Raw genomic sequence first — 25,157 nt, forward strand, 5'->3', positions numbered from 1 at the left:
GTGTGAGTTGTTCGATATCAAGGCTATGCTAAGCGTATGTAGGTTTCAGATGGACTTTAGGAATTCAGAAATCTCTTAGTGCTGCGAGTTGTTCGAAATCAAGGCTATGCTAAGCGTATACAAAGGTTTCAGATGGACTTTAGGAATTCAGAAATCTCTTAATGCTGCGAGTTCTTCGAAATCAAGGCTATGCTAAGCGTATACATAGGTTTCAGATGGACTTTAGGAATTCAGAAATCTCTTAATGCTGCGAGTTCTTCGAAATCAAGGCTATGCTAAGCATATACATAGGTTTCAGATGGACTTTAGGAATTCAGAAATCTCTTAATGCTGCGAGTTCTTCGAAATCAAGGCTATGCTAAGCGTATACATAGGTTTCAGATGGACTTTAGGAATTCAGAAATCTCTTAATGCTGCGAGTTCTTCGAAATCAAGGCTATGCTAAGCATATACATAGGTTTCAGATGGACTTTAGGAATTCAGAAATCTCTTAATGCTGCGAGTTGTTCGAAATCAAGGCTATGCTAAGCTTATGTATATAAATTGGTGTATATATATATATATATATATATATATATATATATATATATATAGGTTTCAGATGGACTTTAGGAATTCAGAAATCTCTTAATGATTCACCATTGTTTTTTTATATTTATTCACATCTCCACGAATAAATAAAAAAATTACGTTGTTAATAAAAAAGTATTTTGGCAAGCCATGAGTTTTAATAACTGCATTTATATATCATTTTCATCAAAAATTTTAAACAAATTATTTCTCAATTACAATCACAGTGCAATTCATTGATCGTCATTTATTTGCTAAATAGAAGTTTAACTTTAAACCCGGAGTTTATGTGTTGGATTGTATTGTGGATCCCGTTACAAATGGTCTGAAACACAAATATCCAAGTGATTTTTCGTTGGTATTTGATGCACCATAAGGTGTTAATTTTTAAATAATTTATATATTTGACATGTTATCGAGATGGTTATAAAATGAATTTAATTGCAAGTGTATTCGCCTGTAGAACAATTACATTTTCCGTACGTTACACCTACTAAAACAGATGTGTATACAAAGACAGTATGTTGCATCGTGTACCAATGATTATCATAGTGAAAATGACGCACCCTTCCTTTAAAGTTTGTATTAATGACAAATAAAATGTTTGTCGAAATACATTTTGTATTTGTCCAACAACTGGGCTGGCGTTCCTTAGTTATATTTAACAGTCTTATCAAAATTACAAAACCCTACTTAAACGCACGTGTTCGGAAAATGAACAAAATTCTGTATAATTTACAATGGGTAAAGGAAAAAATGTTTATACACAAATAAAAAAGTACACTATTTATTTTATTGTGAGCACGAAAAACTCCCTGGCATAAAATGCAAACAATTACATTTTGTTACCCCATACCTTACTAATATTTTAAGTTCTTGTAGGATATTATTTTTTAACAATTATGATTGTTGATATTACTGTAGAAATGACCTGACTCGTTTGATCCTTAAATTACGTTCCCGATACAAACACGATAAAGACTACTTAAAGGTTTTTGTGCGTTCCGTGACAATAAGTCTGAAACAAAAATATCAAAATGACTCATAGATGGAATTTGGTGCACCATAAAACCAAAATATTACAAACAACGGCAAACACTGGCGACCATTAAAGGTAAGTTTAGAAACAAACAAACTTATAGTTTATGGGACGGATAATTTCCGCTTTGCAAACGGATAGTTTGAGTTGCAAAGAGGAAAAAATAGAATCTCCACAGCTAGGACGGAAATAACCAGTCTCCGCGTAGCGGTACGTCAGGCGGCAGTGGACTGCGGTGAACTTCTCGCTCGCTTGTGTCATAGTGACTTTTCCGGTCAGAACAATGTTTACCGTGCTTCTGATCATCTATTGAGCATTAAAGTGAGGATCTCCAGGTATGAGCTCTTACAACACTATAAAGTAACGAGGGAAGAAACAGGAACGTCACGTCTGACTTGTAAAACAAAGCGGTTTTAATATCTTTCTTTGAATAACTCAGAATGCTTTTATATGAAGCAATCTGTTATCTGTCGGCCTGAACTGTATTAATATTAACAAGCATTAATCATGAAGTTGACTGTTATCGTTACCCGCTCTCTTGGTCCCTAGAGACTATTTATCCCGACATTTATTTGATCATCATTCTTGATTTATTCACTAAGTTATTGTAAAAGTCTAATCGTTTTGAGAAAAAAGATCGAGTGTAAAAACATTCAAAGTCAAAATACGTTATTCCATTGATCGACGTTATTACATAATAGAAATAGGAATCGTCAATAAATATAATTAATTTAACACTGGAATAGATTTGAATAGTAAAATTAAAACAGTGAAAATTATTTTTAATTAAATGTAAAATAGATTATTTATAAAACAGATATTGATAAAATCTTATTAGCTAAAATATTAACTCCACATCACAGTTTAAAAATTCCTGAATTGTGCAAAAAGGATTTATTTGCAGCCAATCAAGGTTCCCGTTTTTAAACTTTGATAAAGAAGTGTCCCTGGCTGAACTGTGTAATTAAAATCTAATTGCATTTATCTGGTGAGACGATCCAATTTTAGCCAATCTATGTTGGGGTAGTGCAGTAAATACAGATACAATCGAAGTAAATAATTTTAAGTTCCACGTAAGAAGCAGATCTAAATATTGTGATTGAACAAATCGTAAAAACACAAAAGAGTATTACAGTTACAACTTGTTTCAGTATCTTATACTTTCTTATGATAAAACCTTCTCCCGTTTTAAGTTGTATTTGTACTATTTATAGCAGTATTCGTTCTATACTGAAAATACTGTGGCAAATGATGATCTGACATATATGACTCATATAGGAAATTAACGTACGTTGTGGAACCTCAACTCCACTTTAACATTCTAAAGAATAAAAATATAATCAAAATCTTCAGGAAATGTTCATTATACTCCTTAAAGGACCAATCACAATCCTTTATTTGGCAATTTAAGTACAATAATTATGTTGTTTGAACTCAGACACCTTTACTCGTTATTTCATTTCTACATTTTGAATAACTAGCTTTTATAAATTAATTTTATATTTTGATAAAGACTAAGTAAATGTTATAAAAACGTATTCGTATATCCCTGTAGGATTACCATACATGATGCAAGTCCCCTTTTACCTCTTAACATTGACAAACATTGATAAGCTTTGAAAATTTCCATTGCACTTTTCGAGGGAATGAACACACTTCCTCTGCTCTTAACTCGTGTATGCATTGAACATACATAACACTTGAAGCATCTAATCGTAAAGAAGGGATAATTGCTAAAGATACAGGAGAAAACTTAAACCCTATTTAAAAAGTACAGCTGGCTAACCATTGGAGGAAACAGAGAGGTTTTAGGCCCAAGCCCTTGTCGCTATCTCGAGCCCCGGCAATAGTCGTAAGCCTATTTCGTCAGGTTTCCATTTTTTTATTTTATTTTTCAATATATCTTAATCCTATATGCTTGTACATAGTCCTACAAATCTCTCCAACACAGAGGACCAATGGTTCTTTTGCTTTTTCCTAATTTATTTCAAAAATTTAAATCCTTTTACCTAGGCTCAGTAGTTTATAGTTTCGTTTTGCCTCTTTAAAGTTCTTCTGTACACTGGCCATCGCTTCCATCCAGCATTATAGTTGTATCCTGCACGAACTTCCCTCTTACAGTCTGCGCAACTTCTCTTTTCTTTGTTGATCTTATCTTTAAAAAAACTTCTCCGATTGTATTTTTTGCCATATCCCCGAATCTCTTCCACCTATAGCATCTTTCCAAGCCAACATAATCTACTGGCATCCTATGTTAAACTTTTCCTCTCCTCTTAACGCAGTCCTAACCTTTACAGAACATTATGCTACGAGGAATCCCTTATCTTCAGGTTTCCTCCTCCTCTAAAATTCCTCAGTTTATGCTTAATTCTAAATCATTTTTAAAATTATCTTCACTTAATTAGTTTCCTTCATTGATAAACACTGGCTTCTTCCTTACCGACTTCTTCGCACTGCTCGCAGACAAAATCCTTTAGTGCTTCAATTTGCAGCAGCTTCTCTGCACTCTTGTGATCTTCCGCCTTAATTATCATTGCATTTCTGATACTGTTAATATTATTTACCTTCAGTCCTATTTTATATGGCCTAAACCTTCACAATTTGCCTGGTCATAACTTACTTAGGCGCATTCCTAACACGTCTGTAACTCCCTACCTCCCCTTTTTAGGCATACAACATTCCCTTCGGTGCCACACTTTTAGCTGCTCTCCGATTCCTTCTCTAACGGTCAACCTCACATTCCAACAAACACTTTCCTCTTCATCTCTTGCTTCTCGTCGTGTTCTTTCTTCTCTGGTTTTTATAACCTATTTTATTAATGCTCCGTACAGTCTTTCAGGAACTTCATTTGTGGCTACTAAACAGTTTCCATTAAGATGATTTGCTTCGTCCACCTTAACTGGTAGACCAACACCACATCAACGTTTCTCAAGGAGTCTCCTACTAATGACTCTTTGTACTCCACATTCACCAGCTCCTCAGCCCTCGCCAATATTATCCCAGGTTGCTCACAGAGGCAGAGAGATGTCCTCCTGTGAATCTTTAACTCGATTCACCTGTTTTCTTACACGAAACAGGTTTTCATACTAATAAAAAGCAAATGCTCAACTACACTTATCTTTGAGAGAGATTAAAATACAAAGCAATTCAAAATTCTTGTAAGGTTAAATTCCTTAAGAAGGTTCCCTCATAGAAGAGAGCTTTTAGCCAATTGCCCCGGCACCTTCTTCTGGCTTTTAGACGGAGCTCAAATCTCCTCGGATACTCCTAAACACATCTAGCGCAGTTGTGGGAGTGTTTATACGGCTACGGTTCATGAGCCAGATCCCGACAATTTTGACTAATGGTTTCAGCGTAGAAGGGCTTGCCTACTGAAAATGGCCTTTGCTCGTAAATTTCACTTCAGCAGTAGCCGCAAACTTAGAACCTGGGTTCAAAGTGAGGTATCTTCACTACGTATCTCCAACACTGTGAGAGAAGGGTTGAGCTTGAGTTTTGGAAATGTCAGGTAAACGATAGGCCATTTCTCCTTGAATTTCGGTAGGATGAGTTATCATGGTTTTTACGGACCGCAATTGGGTTGTCCTGACACGTAACATTCGTTAGCAGCGGCAAGCAAACGCTTTATCCCAACAGAGATTGAGCTCCTTCCGTTGCAGAGAAGTCACCATGCAAGTACGAGAGAACGTTTTCCCAGATGTTAGCCTCCCACCAAAAATCCGTAGTTGACGGTATCACCTAGGCCTTAAAATGGGTTTTTAAAAGATTTAGAAATATTTTAAAATGTGTAAAACATTTTGAGTATGAATTATTTTTATGAAATGGCAGACAAAACTTATAAAAGAATATAGTGCAGAGCTTTAAAAGAACTATAGCTTAGAACAAATACGCCTGGCCACTGGTAAAGATCCAGAAAAGATGGGGTTCTGGGGAACTTTTTAGGCTGACTTTCCACGCCTTGCAAGGCATATGTTGGGAGTATTCTGAAGAAACCCGCGTCCCCGCCCCAGCGCAGGAGCTTGAAAGAAACAGTGCAACAGATACATATCTTAATGCACCTTTCTATTGTCCTAATCACGTGAAAGAAGGTACATAGCAAAATTCATCTGATTTAAAGAAATATTCAATTTTTACAAAGCATTTTCCTGTTAATGAGTTATTTATCCATACAAATTGATTCATTACTGGTTTTGCAAAGCCATTCAACTTTTCAGCAGAGTCCAGCACACAATATAAAGAGCTTTACAATTCGGAATAAGTTTTTATGTATTAAAATCTTGTTATTTAATTTAATTTAAGCCTATGGCTTAAAATAGCATATAAAATAGTGGCTAGTAAAGGTCAGAAAACACCGCTTCGAAAACAAGAACTGACACATCAAAAATAAAACTAACGATAAATAGAGCTATGCAATAGAATAAAAATAACTTAACAATAAGGACATAGTTGACACACTATAATAATTAATTAAATAAATAGTAACAGAAATAGAATACAAGTATACTGACATTACTATACATTTTAACTATATCAATAACAATTTGATAAATTAATTTTTAGACAGGTCTGAATCATTGTCATCCACTATCTAGGCAAAAAAGACCCAGTACTTTGCCCCTGGGGTAATTATTACTTGAGGTGCATTTTTGATAGTGAATGTGAGTTAACCTTTCTTGCCAGCAGTTGTAACAGAAGACATTCTTTATAATACGTACTCTTAGTTCCCGTCCTGTCCGCGTCGCGTGCTCATCGTCCATGTCCACCAATATGTCAGTAGTACGTAGTGTATAGTTCTGTGTAAGTAAAGTGTTTAAGCGGGAGTGTATCAAGTGCAGTGTTTCGTGGGTTTAAAGTCAAAAGTATTGTCATTGGTATTGTAGTGTATGGGGAGAATTTCTAGATACATTATCCTCCTTTATTACAAATCTCTTATGTTTCATTACTGTCTTAGTCCATTGGCATATTAAATATTTCAGTTTTAAATCTTAAATGGTTCATATAGGTATATAATCATCATCAGGAATCTCGTTATACAGGTACGGCACGAAGTAATTTGGTAGACGTTCTCCATAAAATGTATTCAATCTGGAAACTTCAAACATTTCGTTACTCTTTGTGTTTACTTTGTGTGTGTAATGCGTCAAAGATGGTTTCTTTGTAATTTTTTCTCAGTAATATCTTTAAACACCTATATTGCATGTTTTTTACGTTATTTTAATGTGTCTTAGCAGTTGCTCGCCAGACATTTACACCGTACCTAACAACTGACTCAACCAATACCTTTTATATTGTTATCTTTAATTTTCTGTCTATTGTGTTGCCTATTCTGTATATTGATGTTAAACAAGGTGTCAGTTTCTTTTGTGATTCATTAACGTGGTATTTCCATATTAACTTATTCTCTACCAAAACACACAACTATTTACATTTTTTCTGTTAATTTAATAGCCACACACATACAATCCATTCATTATAAACTCGTATTTAAATGTAATTAATCACATCCTTGGTATTTAATTTGTGGAATTTCCATTACTTTTAAATTCTGTTTGTGAAAGTGCAACATTACTGTTGTTAGCCAATTAATAACGAGTCCTTTATTATGTGCGCACTTTGTTAGTTTATTAAAATCTGACTAGAGGGATTTCTGCGCTAAATTCTGTTTCTTGTGCCCTGACCCCAGGACTATATCATCGGCACATGCCAAAATGTTACATTCTTTTACAATCTCAAACGTTTCGGACATGAACATTAGCGGACCAAGGTTGCCACCTTGTGGTATCCCGTAGGCTACATATTTTAATTCAATATCTACTTTTATCTTGAATATTCTATTTTTTTTTATAATCCAAACCTCCTTAAATATACACCTTTTATTCTTGTTTTATTAATGCATCAACTAATTCTGAATGATAAATGGTATCAAAACCCTTGGAGAAATCGTTTAAAAAGTGCTAGCATACGACGACGTGTATTTAGATGGTTTGTAAAATCTCTGTATGGTTTGTAAAATCCGTAAATTCTTTCAAGGCCTACTCTGTGCTTTTTTCTCTTTTAAAAGCAAATTTAAGTTTTATTTATTTATTGTGTTATTTTACTATTTTTCGAGGTATTTATGTAAGTGGGTATAACCACATATTTCTCTATTAAGTTTTCAAGTGGTGGGAGTCTTGAAATTGGGCGATAATTCTATATTTGAGTCTTTTCTTTGCCTTTTGTGTATAGGTCTTATAATTGAAGTCTTTAGGCAATCAGGAAATATTCCTTGGCTTATGGGATTGTTTATTAGGCTAGAAAGCAATTCTGATAATTGGCCTATCAATGTTAGAATTTCCTTTAATCTTGTATTATCCGAGCCTGGAGACTTTTTGATTTCCACCTTTAGTGCAATGTCTTTAATGGTTTCTGGCTTTGATCTAGGTATATATAGCCAAAATTGATCTATTTGACGGTCTTTGTCTTATACGATGTGTTGTAGAAGTGTTTAATTTGATCCAACACCTTCGACAAAATAATTGGCAAACTTAATTACAATATCTCCCTTTGTATATACTTTGCACTCATTGCTACCATTATTACTTCGTCTAAGGATTTCCTTTGTTTTTTACCCAGTAGACTATTTAAACTCAGCCAAGTTTTTTAGTATATCCTTTGTGTTTTTAAAATGAGCCACATAGTACTTGTATTTCTTATACTTTATCAGATTGTTCACTCTATTTCTGAAGTTTGTATATGATTTTCTATATTGTTTGTTATTTGGATTAGACTTTCATATTATAAGTGGCATATCCCTTTCTTTAACCATATAAAGCAAATTAAAGACAGCCTATCAACTCTTTTATGTTTTTCTATTTACGGATAACATACTTTCTGGTAAACTTGGTTTTCTGTTATCATTATACACTTTATTAAACGAGTCAAGCAATATTTAAAAAATCCCTCATTAACATTTTCTGTACCTATTGCTCTCCTATCGGTGTTTTTCAAATTATACCTTAATTTCCTTTCGTTATGCAGGCCCCTTTTTGACTAGTTTTTGGATTATCGTAATCTGATTGGTTATTTAAATCTATGTTGTTGTTTAAATAATGATCAGATAAGTTTGTTTGTATCAATCCAGAACTATTGTTCTCATAATAATAAATGGTCTATACATGATTTTAATACCACTCCTAATATTACTTCCTGCCTGGTATACTCCAATATCCCCCTACTTAGTCCCCAATCAGCTAGAATGGTTTCATACTCCTTAACATGTTGATCTTTCTTATCAGTGAAATCTATATTAACATCTCCTATCAGCACTCATATTTTGTAATTGCTCAACTTCTTTAGTTCTAAATCTATTTCTTCAAAAAAATTGACAGTTTGCTTGAAGAACTAGGTGATGTGTAAATGGCTTTTAGAAATATCTTATCTTTGGATCCTGCAACTAAAATTTCACCCAACATGCATTCGTATGATTCTGTATTGGTTTGATTTATAGAAAATAATAAGCCTCCTCCTGCTTTTGTTTTTCTTAATCTATAAGTGTTTTCATAGTTCCGTATACTGTAATGAATAGTTTTGTTCCCACCAAAAAAGATTCCCGAAAAGATTATGAAAAAAAAACTTACTATTGGTCGATAATGTAATTTATTATGATATTACAAGAAGTGGTGGGATAAAACAAACGCCCCAGTATATAGATATATTTTTCATGTTACAGGAGTATACAGCTGTAAATGCACTATAATATAATTTGTTACCTTAAAATACAATAAACACATCTCATGAGACAGAGAGAGAGAGAGAAAAAAAGAGAGAGAGAGAGAGAGAGAGAGAGAGGAGAGAGAGAGAGAGAGGGAGAGAGAGAGAGAGAGAGAGAGAGAGAGAGAGAGAGAGAGAGAGAGAGAGAGAGGAGAGAGAGAGAGAGAGAGAGAGAGAGAGAGAGAGGAGAGAGAGAGAGAGAGAGAGAGAGAGAGAGGAGAGAGAGAGAGAGAGAGAGAGAGAGCCGTAAGATGAGAAATGGATAGGGTGGATAGGGATGTATAAACTATGGTATGATGAACCATAGTGATGAACCATATGATGAACAATGGTGTGCCAAGTAATGACTTTATTTGTTTTATGGTTATAGGATGGTTCAAACGGAGACAAGTGAACCGGTGGCAAGTCGACACGTAGGTATCTATGGATGGAGGAAGAGGTGTCTCTACCTGGTATTGCTTTTACTGCTGATAATAATAACAGTTAACCTAACTCTGGTGTTGTGGATCGTCAAAGTCCTCACGTTCAGCACGGTGAGTTGCTTAATTATTTTAAAACACAACAAAATACTTTGTTTATTTCTTCGATTAATATACTTACATACATTGTTGTAATTATGCTACGCAACGTTTTTATTTGCACGCTATATTTCCAGCATGGAATGAGCTACATTAACATGGTCGGAAGCGGGATACAGTTCACTGGAAAGACCTTCATCCAGGACACGCTGGTGGCGTCGGGGCTGTTCACCAGGCCGGGGGAGACGTTCTCCGTCCAGAGCGCCAAAAATCTCTCCCTTACAACCACAGACCGCCTTGGGTACCTATCATCCAACATATACCTAGGTACATCTGCGTTGCAATGTAGAGATACTAGAAAACTAAAAGTTGAATTCATTGGTTGTGAAGTTTTATATTCTCGTGTGAGATGTGCTAAACGCTAAGCCACATAGTGCTCATTTTAGAAACAGTATTCACAGTTATTGGATGAGCGAGAGCCCCCATAAGAAATATTGGGGCTAAAATCAAGATTTCCGTCTGTCTAAATGTCCGCAGAACATCTTGATAACGAATCTAGCTATACTTAAAACTCAGTCAATAGAATTCTCTGCTTGGTTATCTGATATTATTTGTTTGATAAATACCATTAAACATTTCTATTTATTTTAGATTTCTAACCCCGAGATTCAAAGAGGATTTTACGCGGACTTACTTTGATGGTTGAATCAAATTGAGATTATATACTTTTATTTAAATTGAATTGAAATTAGGTATCGTTTTTTCACAATGATTGTACAGTTATTAACGGTTATGAAAACTAAAAATTATCCAATGTACATTTTGATTTAAATAATTATGCTGTTAATATTAATAATACATTTAAAGCGTGATTCCTTGAATGCATTATAGTAATTAATTGGAAGTAATTGAACTAAAATGGATAAAGTGATCGCCATCTTATTAAGAGCCGCATACGCAGGTTGCCATCTTGATTTTAGACACACAAGAAGAATCTTAAACATTATGGTTGTTTAAGACTTTAATTTTGGTCGTAGAATTATGGAAGATTTATAATTTTAAAGATACAAAACATATGCGTCCAAAACAGTTTTTGAGTTTTTTTCCGATATCTTCTTTGGTTATTCAGGGAATAATATCAAAAATGTTTGTATCATTTAAATATTAAAAGACTATAACATTTCAAGAAAAACTAAACAACGTTTCTTCAAAAAGAGACATTTGCCATACGAGTACGATAAAAATATGGGAGTAAAAGTTCATGAGGTTTAAGATTGTGCTTATGGGAAAAAACTCACGGTTGTTTTACTACAGCCTGCAGGATCATCTGAAGCAGGATTTTTTTAAATGAGAACGCCTAGCTTCTGGCTGAGGTATGCAATATGAGAACAAGGTTGTTCTGGCCTGCTGTCAGATGGAAGGCAAGGATCTTGCACTATCCAGTTCCTATCTGACGATGGACAACGCAGCACTTTCTAAGAATAGGTTAAAAAATTATGAATACAAATTTAATAATTTGTTTTTGAATACATAAATTCACAGCCGTAGGAAAATTATTAGCAATTTGTAATCAAGAGAATTCCCAGCAATACACATATTATTATACCTTGGAGAAATTCAGTTACTCTTCATCTCTAAATACGAGTTCTTGCATCCTTCTCGTAGTTCCTTTACAAACAATACTTTGTGTTCAAGTGCAATACGCAGGGTTAAAATAAAAGCAGTAAGTTGACAGTTTCACGAAAAACCAATGAGCTATAGAGGATGGTCTGTTTGGTTTCCGACCTAAGAAAGATACAAGACGTTTTTTCTGAAAATTATTTTTTTTTAATTTTTCAATAGTCATAGTCTTCTTGTAACTCTCCACACTTCCCCCAGCGATGCTCCCATCTTTGTAACCCGTCCAAAGAATACTCGGCATTTTTCTCTGCAAAATAATTGTTCACAAAGGTGATCGCCTCTTCATTTTATGAAAATCTTTGTCTTCCGAGGGCAATATTTAGATGGGAGAACAAAAAGAAATCGCTTGGGGCTAGATCGAGTGAGTGAGGCGGATGGTCAAGCAGTTCAACCTGCTATTTGTGGATTTTCGCCACTGCAACTGCTTAGGGATGAGACAGTGCGTTGCCTTGGTAGAATAGGATTTCAGCAGGACATTAACTCACTCAAAAGACTGTTACATAAAAACTGCGTTTCAATGCAAAAAAATGCTAAAACTTATATGAGTAACTGTCAAGGGATAAATAACAAAATTCAGCAGATTTTAATTTTCGAGTGCTGCCATCTTTACGTTTAGGTCGGAAACTTTTCAGACCACTATCTTACATTACCTATTACAAAGTGAACCACGTTTGTACACATTTCTATGATTTTATAACATATATAAAGAAGAATGCACGGAAATTAGTGGGCTTAACTGTCAATGGCTATTACAATAAAATGAAAACAAATTAGTAAAATCTTACTTAAGGCCTTGTTGTAATGTGTTGCAGGGGACGGGAAGTTGGAAATCAGCACACCGACATTCAAAGTGACGGATCTGCGAGGGAAAACTCTTTTTTCTGTTGACAAAGACGCGGTGTCGCTTACAGCACATTCACTCTCTATTTCAGGTGAAGTTAGTAATTTTCAGCTATTGTAAGCTTTCTAGTACATAGACAATTCTTGAACTGGCTATACAAATATTATTATGTAAATAAATAAAGATTCCGTATTAAATGAGAGCAAAACGTTTATAATTTTATCATTTCCCTTTTGAAGCTCTACCATATTTTTATGTTTATGTAATTTATGTGATTTAAAATAAAATGAGATTTTAAAGTTTGTTATAATTACAATGCTGTTAAAATATTCGCGTTTCTAAAAAGACCTAATTTAATGTAACCAAAAGTATCGTTGTTCATTGTTTTATGATTGATTTTTAAAGTTTTTTTTCAGCGAAAGCACATTCTTACACTTAAATATTTTAAAACCATCTGGTTTTGTGAAAACTAACTACCATTCAACACTGTGAGAATAAATCTAGTTCTTGTTTATGAAATAAAAAATAAATATTTTATTTCCGAGTGCAAAAAATATAAGCTTAAAAAGATTTCTTTATACATTAATAAAATTATATCGGAGGGAATAATTTGAATAATCCTATCACTTAAACTGATTTTATTGATGTATCATTTACAAAAATTAAAATAATAAAATAAAATATGTACAATTCAAAACTTGATATTTTGATTATTCAAAAATAAACTATTACATTATTTTTATAGCATTATCCCATTATTCCGATTCTGACAAGAAATACAAATATAAAATTACGGACCAGAGGATTTCTTCTGTTGCCCTTAGATTGCTTCTTGACATTTATGAAAACCGAAATACTCGTAGCTAAGAATTTCAAGTGAAATAGTAACTAAAAGTGGGCGTAGACCTATGGTTGTAGAACCAGGAAAGGAAAATCCTGAAAAGCAAATGAAGTTTAGTGCACTAAAACAAAAAAGGGAACAACTGGTCAAACCCCGAAATGAAATAAAAGAAGGAAAAAGTATAGAGGATTAAATAAACCCTATGTGTAAAAGAACAACAGGATAGGGGTACCAGAGGCAAAGTTCTATTGTTTTAAATCAGAAAAGAGCAGTCAAGTGTCTGGTCCAGAAGTCGCGGCCTTCGAATTCTGCACGGGATCTAATTAGTTTTAGAATACATTTCGAATTCACATTAGTGAACTAATCTGCCCATCGGCGTTGCGATTCTCGAAAAAGAAGCACAAGGTTTTTATTACTGACGTCAATATTAATGAAACAGTACACATTCTTTTGTTCACTTAAGGAAAGAAGATCAGAAAACCCCTCATTGCTATTAGTCCTAAAAGTACCTTTGCGCTACTTCCGGAGTTTCAGAATATTTAGGATAGATATGGTTGAGTTAGGGGCCGTTTCCTGTCGAGATCGCATAAGGGGGAGATGCGCCGTTCTTGGACATCCGTTGGATTACCCAAATTTAAGCGACCCTTCGGTTTTTGGGGTTCTGCTGGCAGGAATAAATCCAGACATAAGTGAGTCCTCCTGGGGATCGATACAAAATGACATACACATACGTGCAGCATAAATCTATATATTTTATTTTGTTCAGTTTAGGCAGGCGAGCAGTTAGTGCAGCTAGTGCCGAAAGTAACGCGTTTGCTTATATTGCTTTTCATTTCATAATTACTTCCATTAGTGTCCAAACTAAATTAGAGTGGTAATGCAAACTCAAGGGTATTTGTGGAAATTAATAGAGTGGTACGTGTTTTGGGAGGGTCGATCGCTGAGCAGTCTAAGACGTCGGACATTGGATGTTAGTTAGGCGTAGATTCAAAATCCTGTCTGTCTGGCACATTTTGTCACTACCATCGACCTTGTATATTATCCACCTTCCTCCTTATTCTATTTGATAAGGTCCTTGCACAGGCCAATAGCCTATGACGATCGTTTGACGTCCTGTATAAGGCTCACATAGGTTCGGTTTTTCCATATTTAAAAAAAAATTAGAAAGAAAGTAAGCATTCTGGTAATTTCGAAGTTGGGTTACTGGGATAGATGTGACATGGAGAGCTTATAAACAGTGGAAATGTAAACCATGCAGGGTATAGGATATGCAAGATGTTAGTAAACACTCAGAGTTTAAAGATTTTATTACAAAGTGTACGGATGAGTGCAAGAATGAGGTGCGAATATTGAGTTAAGCTTCATCCCACCTTCCGCTTAGTGCTGCATTTAAACCGCGCTGCACTAAGAGAAAGGTGAAATGGAGCTTAACTTAATATTCGCATTGAATCAACCATTCCCACAATAGCTACTTTATGTGACGAAAAAGATGTTGCGTAGTTTTCTTCTTTGAGAAATAAACATTTATAAATAACAACCTCTGTAGATTTTGTATAAGATACCATAAATTAGTCTAACAGTTTAATGGAAAATATAAGCAATAAAATGAGTAGAATAAACCAGTAAGCTAGCCTGGTAACACATGTAGATGGGGATTGAGAAGGGATAAAATCGAATAGTTTTATTCTATTTTTAACTACATGTTCGCTTTAAACATATAAAAATATTTTTAATCTGCATAAATTTGTTCTTTATTAGCAAGATCGAGTTGTGCATGAGATTTCCTTGACAACTTCAAAACCACAATTATGCTATCGGTTAATATCTGAAGTATTTCTGCTAATTTTCTATGTATGATACTTTCCAATGTTTAACATAATTTTCTGCATTAGCATGTACATGAAAACCTCTTCCCTACTTTCACTTGACAAGATGTTGGATTTTAGGTGAAGGCGGTGCCGTGTTCGAGGGGAGTTTGCAGACGCCCGTCGTTAGTGCAGACGTCCGTTCCGACTTGGAGTAAGTCGATCAGCAGAATATACTCTGGGTGGTAATTTTTAATTATAAGGATAAAAGTATTACTGTCACTATATGACATATTAATGGATTCAAAGACTACTCAAAAGTAGTGTCCTATGGTCTGATGCCGTTTCCTAGACGATTGATTTCTCCTCAGTAAAAAGAATTTGAACCGAGAGCACTGAAAATGGTATAAAGGATGTCTTATTTTACCAGGCGACGTTATGGCTAAGAAGCCGTGACACCTAACCTGGGGACCAACGGCTAAAAGATCACTTCAGGTGCTTGCAAGGACAGGATCGCTCAGTGGTCACCCATCCATGCAGCAGCCACGCTCGACATTGCTTGATTCAGTTATCTTGCGATAACCCTTGTACTCACTACACTGCACCGTTGGAATTACGATGTGTTAGTGTGAGATACGGACTGCGAGATAGTACAAGGGAGGGCAGATTTTTTAGAACTTTACAAACATTCCAACGGCTCACGGCTAATAAGGAGTGGTAAACAGTTTAGTTTTATATAATTATCATACAATAAAACAAATCCTCCCCAAAGTATCCAATATATAGATGGTCATAAAAACATGGCTTTCGAATGTACCTGAATAAATTAATGATCTAGATACGTTTTTTAATGACGAGGTAAAGATCTAAATGAACTAATCCCACCTTTTACTTACGTAGGATTAAAGATCCAAGTGCTAACCAAGTTTAGAACGTGTAAGGCAGCAGCTGGGGGTGTTCAGATACGTACCATACCTACCGAAACTAACATGAAAGTTGTCACCAAAGACTAAGATATTTAAGGACCTTTGGAGATGACCGAACTGTTGAATATTCAGCATCATGAACCGAGTCATGTCATAGAATCTATAAACCGAGTCATGTCATAGAATCTATGAACCGAATCCTGTCATAAAATCTATGAACCAAGTCATGTCATAGAATCCATAAACCAAGTCATGTCATAAAATCTATGAACCGAGTCATGTCAAAAGATTTATGAACCGAGTCATGTCATAGAATTTATGTATCGTTGTAAAGAGTAACACCTTCAGTGAACAGGTGTTACACTGAAAATTGTGAACCGGAAAAATTAGTTGTTAGTTATGACACAGTCCCCGTAAGCATGGAACAAAGCATGCATATGTTCAACATTATTACTGTAATTCAAGTCATACTAATAACTGAAGTCTCCTACATTTTAGTAATATTTTGAAAATAAAATATAGGCTAATTCAAAATAGAAGATATAGGTATCTAAGAGTGGCGTGAACTACAGAGTTTGAAAGCTGACAGGTACAGCTACGAAATGTGGGTAAGGAGAAGGGTAGCGTGGGTTATGAATATCTCATTATAAGACCTTAAATCTACGTTTGGCTGTTACTCACCACTACCAGCGTTTCCCTCAACAACACCATTTGTGTACAGTTTTACCCTGTGAGGTAAAATATCGCAACTAAATCTTGCATAGTTTGTTTGTTATAGACCCAGTTTTTTTATTTAGTTAATATACACACGATATCACAAAATATAATTCTGCAATTAATAGTAATTTTATGAATTCCAAATATTAGCTAGAGGAATACGAAATATATCAGCGTACACATGATACACTAGATAATTAGAACCAATACAGTACTATGAAATAAAATTACATACAAATTATTCATATTAAAAATATTTAATATGTAATATTAAAAAAATGTAACGCATTAACTTGGTTCCTATAAGTTATTATTTATAAATAAGCAAAATATTATTTAACACTGCATATCACGACATAAGGTTTTACACATATTCTATAATGGAGAAACTAAACTGCGATGAATGCACTGAATTGCTTGCTTATTCCCGATAATTATTTCGATACGTGAAACCGATTAAATGCGAGGCCAAATATATAGAACTTCAATGAATACTATCACGGGTTTAAGACCATCAAATAACCAGTTGAACTGATAGTTAGATTATAGCAGTGGGCAGGTTTTATATTTCACGATGTATTGTAAATTCCTACGTGTGAAAATTTAAAAACAATGGTCACTTTAAACATTCCGCAATCCTCACTTGATACATACTTAAGCCCGCCTTACTTTCCAAAAGTACTGGAATGTATCCCGATAAAAGAGATTTAAGCTCCGAAAAAAGGGAATCAGAATCATTGCAAAGCTAAATTAAAGGCAGTCGTATAGAGAGTTGGGATTGCTGACTTTGCCCTGCATCTAGATTATTGAGGTGATCACGTACTGCAGATCAAAGTGTGATCTGGATTGTGTCGGTAACGTTCACCAACATGAGATAAGAGGCAGGGACAACTCTCGAACTCGGCAGACTCACGTTATCACATTACCTCCCGCAACAAGTTGGTGTCAGACTAATCAACAAGCTTCCTGAGAGTATAAAAAATTCCAACAATCAAAATCAATTATTCAAAACCCGTCTCAAATGCCTTTTGGTGTCAAAAGCGTTTTATTCTGCCAATGAATTCATGATTAGCCGCTGGGATGTCTAAATTTGTATTAAACTTCGTAGAATACTGGGAGTTGTCTTATTTTAGAAACATAATTAATAACCATATAAACACTTTTTTTATAATTCTATTAGTTATTCAGAAAACAATCTTAAACATTTTTTACTTCTTTATTAAAAATACTAAAAAATACATAAAAAACTAATAAAACCTTCAAACGAGACATCCCGATAACGCAGCGAGGAAACGTGAAGGTGTGTAAGTACATGAGTTTTAAAAATGTTCTTCTTTGGGGAGGGGGAGGGGGGAAGCTCAATGTTTTTTCATTACAGCCGTCTCTTGACTGCCCAAAATTAGACGGTAGCGATGAACTTGCTTAACTTGCTTTATATTTCACGATATGCTATATGATCCTGCTCGTGTGAATTATTTGGCCATGATTAGGCTTTACATCGTGCATAAGTCAACTGTAAAATTTGTTATCGTGTATTGTTATTTGACAAGAATATTAGTAGACTCACCTTGAAATCTACCTTCTAGGGACCATTGATTGAAAGAACACATTTTACACTGTGGGCTCTGCAACCCAAAGTGAATAGACATCTACAATGCTCTCTACTGGTTGAGAATGATTGCAGTGCAATCGACAATTTCTAATTATGTGCAAAATATGTGTACTTGTATGTGTTCGTTCAATCAATGGACAGTAGAAGATAGTTTTCAAGGCAAGTCTGCTGATTTTCCTATCAACTAGTAATACTCCGTGGCTTTCAAACGTTTTAATTCAAAACTTATTATATATTGTGTTATTTAACTTCAACTCCAGATAATTGAATTGAATAGCAAGCTGTCCAGACTGACTGTTACAATTAAATTCATTGATTATGCCACTTTTGTATTAAATATGTAATCAATTAATGTCAAAATCCTAAAACGATCGATGAAATGTTGTCACTATTCTTGGATCAAAAAGTATAAATACCTGAGTTTGATAGTAAGCCACAAACTAACCAGCACAGCTACATCGACGAGTTACATTACAATTAGTTTATTTATTTTTGCGTTTAGACACATAAAGCAAATAATTTATAAACAACGACTTCCAGTTTGTACATAACAACGTCACCGATAAGAAAGAAAAAGGGTACCGGTTTTTTTTATTCTTGTATACAATGTTTGTATACAAGACAGTTACAAGTTTCGAGTATATTATTATTATAAATGTATGTATTAATATTGCTTTTTTGTCCTGTAAATGTTCAGTGCTTTAAGTATAAAAATGCAGATGTATGTATGCGTGTTCTCTAAGAGTATGTATGTGAATATGTATGTATGTTTGTAGCCTTTGTATTTTTCTTTTCTTTTATTACTGTAGCGCACTTTTGACCATTATATTTTGTAATGTTAATATAAATAGTTCAATTTAGATCTTAAGAATAGGGAGTCCATCAAGAAAGTACAATAATAAAACCGATCTAAAATATTCATTTAAAATTCAAGGATGGTAACTTATTACAAGCTCTGCTTTGGAGGCCCCGTATTTTTATTAAAGAAAGTTAAAGTCTATGTTAATAGTGTAATGTTATTGTTTATATTTTGTTGCAATATAGTATATTATATTTTAAATATTACTATGTGTGTTTTGTCTTAAGGTCAGACTGAGCACTAGAAAGGCTTTGTTATACTTTGTTATATTTTTTTCAAAATCCTTGGTTTTGTACTTTGTTCAAATTTGATAAGAATATTTTCAAGAGGATTATTTTTGATTTGAATGTCACACAAGAAAAAAATAATATTTATTACTTTCTTTAAGAAATTTCTTTCTTTCTTTCTGTAATTTTAGAATTATATGATTAAAATTGTTATCAAATTACCATCTTAACTTTTATTCTTGACCAAGTGGTACAAAACGATTTTAAGAAATAATCAAGCAAAACTTTTGTTGTTACACCTTTACTAGTTAGATTATGGTTAACTTACAAACATGGGTATCAAAATCTTTTTATTGGAGCATTGAAATGTTTCAGAGACAATAGCCTACTCAGACTACAATATAAAACTGATTCCGCTGAATCTCTTTACTTGAACTTTAGCACATACTTTCATTATCACATAAACATAATCAAATTCAATGGTGGTGCAATGCCCATGGAATTCGGCTGAGTTTTAGCGAATTCTATAACTAAGAGAGCGAATAAGGCTATAGACTTTAAATTTTGTGTGAATCTTCATTTGAATATATGGACAGGTTCAAGTATAATAAATATTACAAATATGGATAAAGTTAAATATTCAATTTAACAAATTCTTGTAATTTTTAACATAAAACCAGTTTTGCTGCCTTAAAAACATTCGATTAAACTCAGTATTTATAAAGTAGGTCAACATTTAAAGAGGGTCCAAATACTTATTTTCGTAATGTTAACTATGAGTAATTTTTATAAAATAGTACACCTAAAGACCTAAATATTTTGTATCTTTTAAAACACCTCTCGCACTAGTGTTTTACACAGGGAAATAACATTTTTTACTTCTTTTTTAGAATAAAAAACTGTAAAATCAAACAAAAACACAAAATCTTTGTTTATGAGCTGGAATAAGTGACACTGTTAAAATCTGTCTGTTAAATACCATTATAAACTCACAGTAACATTTCATTTGGATAGCTGTTATAGAAATCGAGATAAATGAGATCAAGGTTAAACAATTACGGGACATCGCGATAGACAATAGCTTGTACCTAGCAAGATGAATATGGTGCAGCATCAGCAACCCCCTGCACTGTATTCTGGGTTATCTGCTTCCTGATGTTATTGAAGGTGGTCTTCTCTTTTCCTTTTCACAATTGTCCTAGCATTCCTAGTTTTTTAAAGGCCACTTGTGGCTGTTTCAACTTTCCGTAGTTACAATTTTTCAAGGTATTTCTTTGCGGTAACTAGATGCTTTCCAGGTGACGTTCTGGGTTCTCCATTATTTTAACTCTGATGGGTCACTATTAAATGTGAATATCACCTAATAAACACCATATTTCAGTTTAGATAGTATAATAATATTTTTGGTATAACAGACCAAATTACATTATTGAGTGACTCATTAGGTCTTTCCTTGCACACTCTTTTCCAGGGCTGATTATCCGCCAAATCCCTTACTGGCTTTATAAAAGAAAGAAAGAAACTTTATTTCTCACAAATAAAAAATTACAGATGCAATTTTTATAATATGCACAGACTGACCAAAAAACATGACATGTACTTACACATAAACAATACATACATATGCAACTACAACTACTATTACACTATACATCACTATGAGAAATAAAGAAAAACTCCAAAGCAAAGCCTGTTTGGAGTGATAAATATCATCAAATTAACGGAAAACTCGCAGCATTACAAACAGTACAGTAACATTTTATCAAAACTTATTTATTTTAAAATCTGAGTGAAGTTCGTGAAAACTCTACTAAATTAATACAAAATCTTAACTATATATAAAATAATCAACTAAGCCTACATGAAAAATTAAGCAAATAAGTAATGAGAACATAATGATCTTGTAAGAGGCATACTAAACCAAAAATGATGCATCATTGGTGGTGTTATTTCAAGCATCACTTCCTTTGTTACAAAAAAATGTGGTTGCGGTTGTAGAGAGTTTCATCCGATCAACTTTGGTTGTAATTAGACCACGCTCTTTCTTTTTTTGATAAAAATTGGATGCAGCATTTTCGAATAACATTTTTTGTGTAATTTTTAATAAATACAGGAAAAACAAATCAATGAAGAGGGGATGTTTCAAAGAATAACAAAAAATAAATTATAAGAAAATTAAAAATTAATCGTTTTTACTACCTTATGAGTTAAGTCATTTAGTTTTTGTTCAATCATACATTTTAGAGCTTCTAAGAATTGACATAATTTTGGAAATCTGATGTCTCTGGATAATCCAACTGTATATCTTTAGCTAAAGCGTTTTCTTAGATTTTTACGGTGTTCTGCAATGTACAATAATAACTTGTGTCAATATTTAAAACATCTCAAAACAATAGTAGAATTATAGGATCTCGGTCATCAGCGAAGCAGTGATAAAGAGAATGAGAGGAGTTCAGTGATTTTCTGGAACACGATGACGTAATTCTGAGCATAAAGGTCGACAATAATTAAAAGTTAGCTTTTCTAGAATTACTTTCTTTGAAGAGTTCTATTGTGGTGTGGATGAATGTTATTTAATTCATCACGAACCAACATTGAAAGTAAGGCCATTTCTGCAGATAACAGATTGAAGTTCCACCAACAATTATTATTTAACTTTCTGGTGGTAACAGTTATGTGCTACTGTGCTACAGTAAAGAAAAACTGAAATAAATTAATACGGTTTATTAACTTAATATTTATGAATATCATGTGTATTATTTGTTATCTTATAAACAACTATGAACAAAACGACTATAGTTATTATACTGTTCTGTCATTATTGTCCAGATTATGTACAGGCTAAACTTTAAGACGGGAAGTGTTCTAAGTTTTTATTTCTGGTTGCTATTGAATTTGTTTGGTAATGTCTCCTTAATATTGATTATAATGTGTAACTGGGGAGATTAAAAGTTACATTAAAATAGGTATAGATACAAACGCATTAATCATCTATTCGATATTGCTGGTACAAAAAAAGTACATACATTAATTTATTAAAAGTTTCCATTTATTAATATTTTTGTTTGTTAATCTTTAGATTGGAAGCAGCCTTCAAAGGTGTTCAAGTAGTGACTCCAGCTGGGGTGTCCATAGAGAGCCGCGCAGGGGACATCCTCGCTTCCAGCCATCACGACATCAACCTCATCACGGTCGAAGGCTCGGTAATATTACATATTCAATCTGTTGCAATTTAGATATTCATTTTAAGGTAGACAATCATCAACATGTAACACAACGGCGAAAGGTCAGTAACATTCCATATTCCCATTGCTAGAATTTAGATCTCCATTCTGAGGTAGGCAATCATCACCATGAAATTCACATCGGTCGAAGGCACAGTAACATTACATATGCGATCAATTAGAATGTAGATCTTCAATCTAACGTAGACTGTCATCACCATAAACCTCACAGCGGCCGTAGGCCATGTAACACTCCATATTACCAATAGTAGAATGAAGATCATCTTAATGATGTAGACAATCATCACGATTGTCAATCTCTAGTTTGATATTTATTTTAGTATGAGTGGGAACCTTGTAAACATTACAGATCTTGGGGTGAAAGGTACTCAGTTAAATATTTTAAAATAAGTGGGTTGTGGTAGATCTCGTATAAAAGACTTTTTTTTAACACAGTGAGAATGTAAGGATTTACGAACATTTGCCATCCTTGAACGTTGCAAAGGTATATGTCGTAACACTGGCTGTAACAATGATTGTAACGCTGGTTAAATATGTCAATGTAACACATAAAAATGGTAAATATCCGTAAACCTATGATCCTTTCAAATAATCCATCGCCAATAAGATACGTTAAACGAAGAACAAAGACAAATGTAAAGAAAATTAGTAATATTATCATAATTGAATTTTTACAAACGAAAAAAATAAAAAAAACCTTTATATTAATAATCGGAAATGACACTTTTAACTACGAATTCTGGTAGGCAGAGTTATGTTGTAAATTTTGCTGTAATAATGTACTGTAAATAGATCAAAGTAAAAATAAGGAAATGTTTTTACTTCATCAACATATTACACTTATGAGAAAATGTACGAATCTGTTAAGCTAGCCATATTTCTTTCACCTCACCAGCCTCGCAAGCACCACCACCACCGTGCCAATCGTATCTACCACCTGTATCTAGTTTAGCTAGCAGCAATGTCACTGTTATGAGCTAAACCTTACGGTAGTTTTTTGTTCAGATCAAGTTGGAATCTACGAACGTGCTGATGCCCTCGCTGCCCCATCGGACGCTCAATCACCATCGACCTCGCAAGCACCACCACCACCATGTCGATCGTATCTACCACCTGTATATAGTTTAGCTAGCAGCAATGTCACTGTTATGAGCTAAATCTTACGGTTGTTTTTGTTCAGATCAAGTTGGAATCTACGAACGTGCTGATGCCCTCGCTGCCCCACCGGACGCTCAATCACCATCGACCTCGCAAGCACCACCATCACCATGTCGATCGTATCTACCAGCTGTGTGTCTGTAGCAGCGGCGAGTTGTACCTCGGGGAGGCAGACAGCGTGTGCGAAGCATCATCCGTCTGTCGATAGTGTACGCTTCGTGTGTGTAAATAAATATATGTATAGCAATATAACTACTATGAGCTATGGCACTGTTGAGTCTGGTAATATAAAATATACTTTGAAAGTAACATTTGTGTCTTAATGATTTATCCTCTTTGTCGCTGCAGATCCACTCTAAAATGAGTTTAAGAATTTAACATCTTTAGATTTTATTTTGACAAACTACGCTCTTCTACAAGTCTCACACACATTAAGTGAAGCGAAGTGTTCGTTTCTTTAAGTTATGTCAATAAATCATTAAAAGAATTATGTTTATCAAAGAGAACGTTAAATTTTACAAAGCTTCGAATTTGATACTTGACGAAATATTATAATGTTTTACACGGAAATACAATTTGAGGATCTAAGTTATGATATGATCGTGTGTATCAAGATTTCGATATACAGTTATTTAACAAAAATCAAAACTAGGGTTTAATGATAATTTCTAAAGAATCAAACATCACTGCTTTTGTTGATTCAGAATGAAGCTAAAAAGTTTTTATATGCCCACATCGTAACTAGAACGGACCAAATAAACTATCACCCTCACAGGCCGTGTACAGTTGCTTAACCCTTGGTCATATGAAAGTCACCGTGTAGTGATTGCCAGATTTAGTGCGGACCCATTTCAGCAGTTTATGACTTAACTTAACTTACAACTTCATTAAAGACAACTAATTGAAATTTCTCTAGACACATATGTTTTAAACCTCACGGCAAGCAGTGCCAGAACAAACTTGAAACTCCATAGAAGGTGGCGTTGAACACATATGTCTGCAACGTAATGGAACCAGCGATAGATACGTGAAGATTCCGTTAGAAAATAGCATCGGCTTGTCCTTAAACATTTCCGCTGGACTTACACAAGCATCATAAATAATTGCAACAAGCGAAAAAAACAGATAATATAATACATAAAAGTGTAAAGACGTTTTTGAAAAAATATGCCAAATCATAATAATTGTTAACATTGAATAGATAACAAGGTGGCATAAAACAGTTAATTATAAATCACGCAATATCAATAAACCAATGTAAGTTTACTGTAACAATAAAGAAATTTAAATTTAAAAACGTTTTTTAAAAGGAAAATAGTTGCACAATTACGTTTCGTTAATGTTTCATTAATTTACATCACATACACGGC

General features: G+C 34.0%; 1 protein-coding gene across 1 annotated transcript; it reads left to right on the forward strand.

Moving 5' to 3' along the window:
- The first annotated feature begins 1,815 nt into the window (after positions 1–1,815).
- LOC124368718 (delta-sarcoglycan-like) lies at positions 1,816–24,098 on the forward strand. The gene is made up of 7 exons (XM_046826025.1): positions 1,816–1,944; positions 9,729–9,891; positions 10,014–10,203; positions 12,369–12,488; positions 15,185–15,257; positions 22,464–22,587; positions 23,810–24,098. The coding sequence occupies exons 2-7, from the start codon at positions 9,730–9,732 to the stop codon at positions 23,993–23,995; spliced, it is 855 nt and encodes a 284-aa protein (XP_046681981.1). The 5' UTR covers positions 1,816–1,944; position 9,729; the 3' UTR covers positions 23,996–24,098.
- Positions 24,099–25,157: the final 1,059 nt, after the last annotated feature.

Source organism: Homalodisca vitripennis, chromosome X (genome assembly GCF_021130785.1).
Source record: "Homalodisca vitripennis isolate AUS2020 chromosome X, UT_GWSS_2.1, whole genome shotgun sequence".
Classification (NCBI taxonomy): Eukaryota; Metazoa; Arthropoda; class Insecta; order Hemiptera; family Cicadellidae; genus Homalodisca; species Homalodisca vitripennis.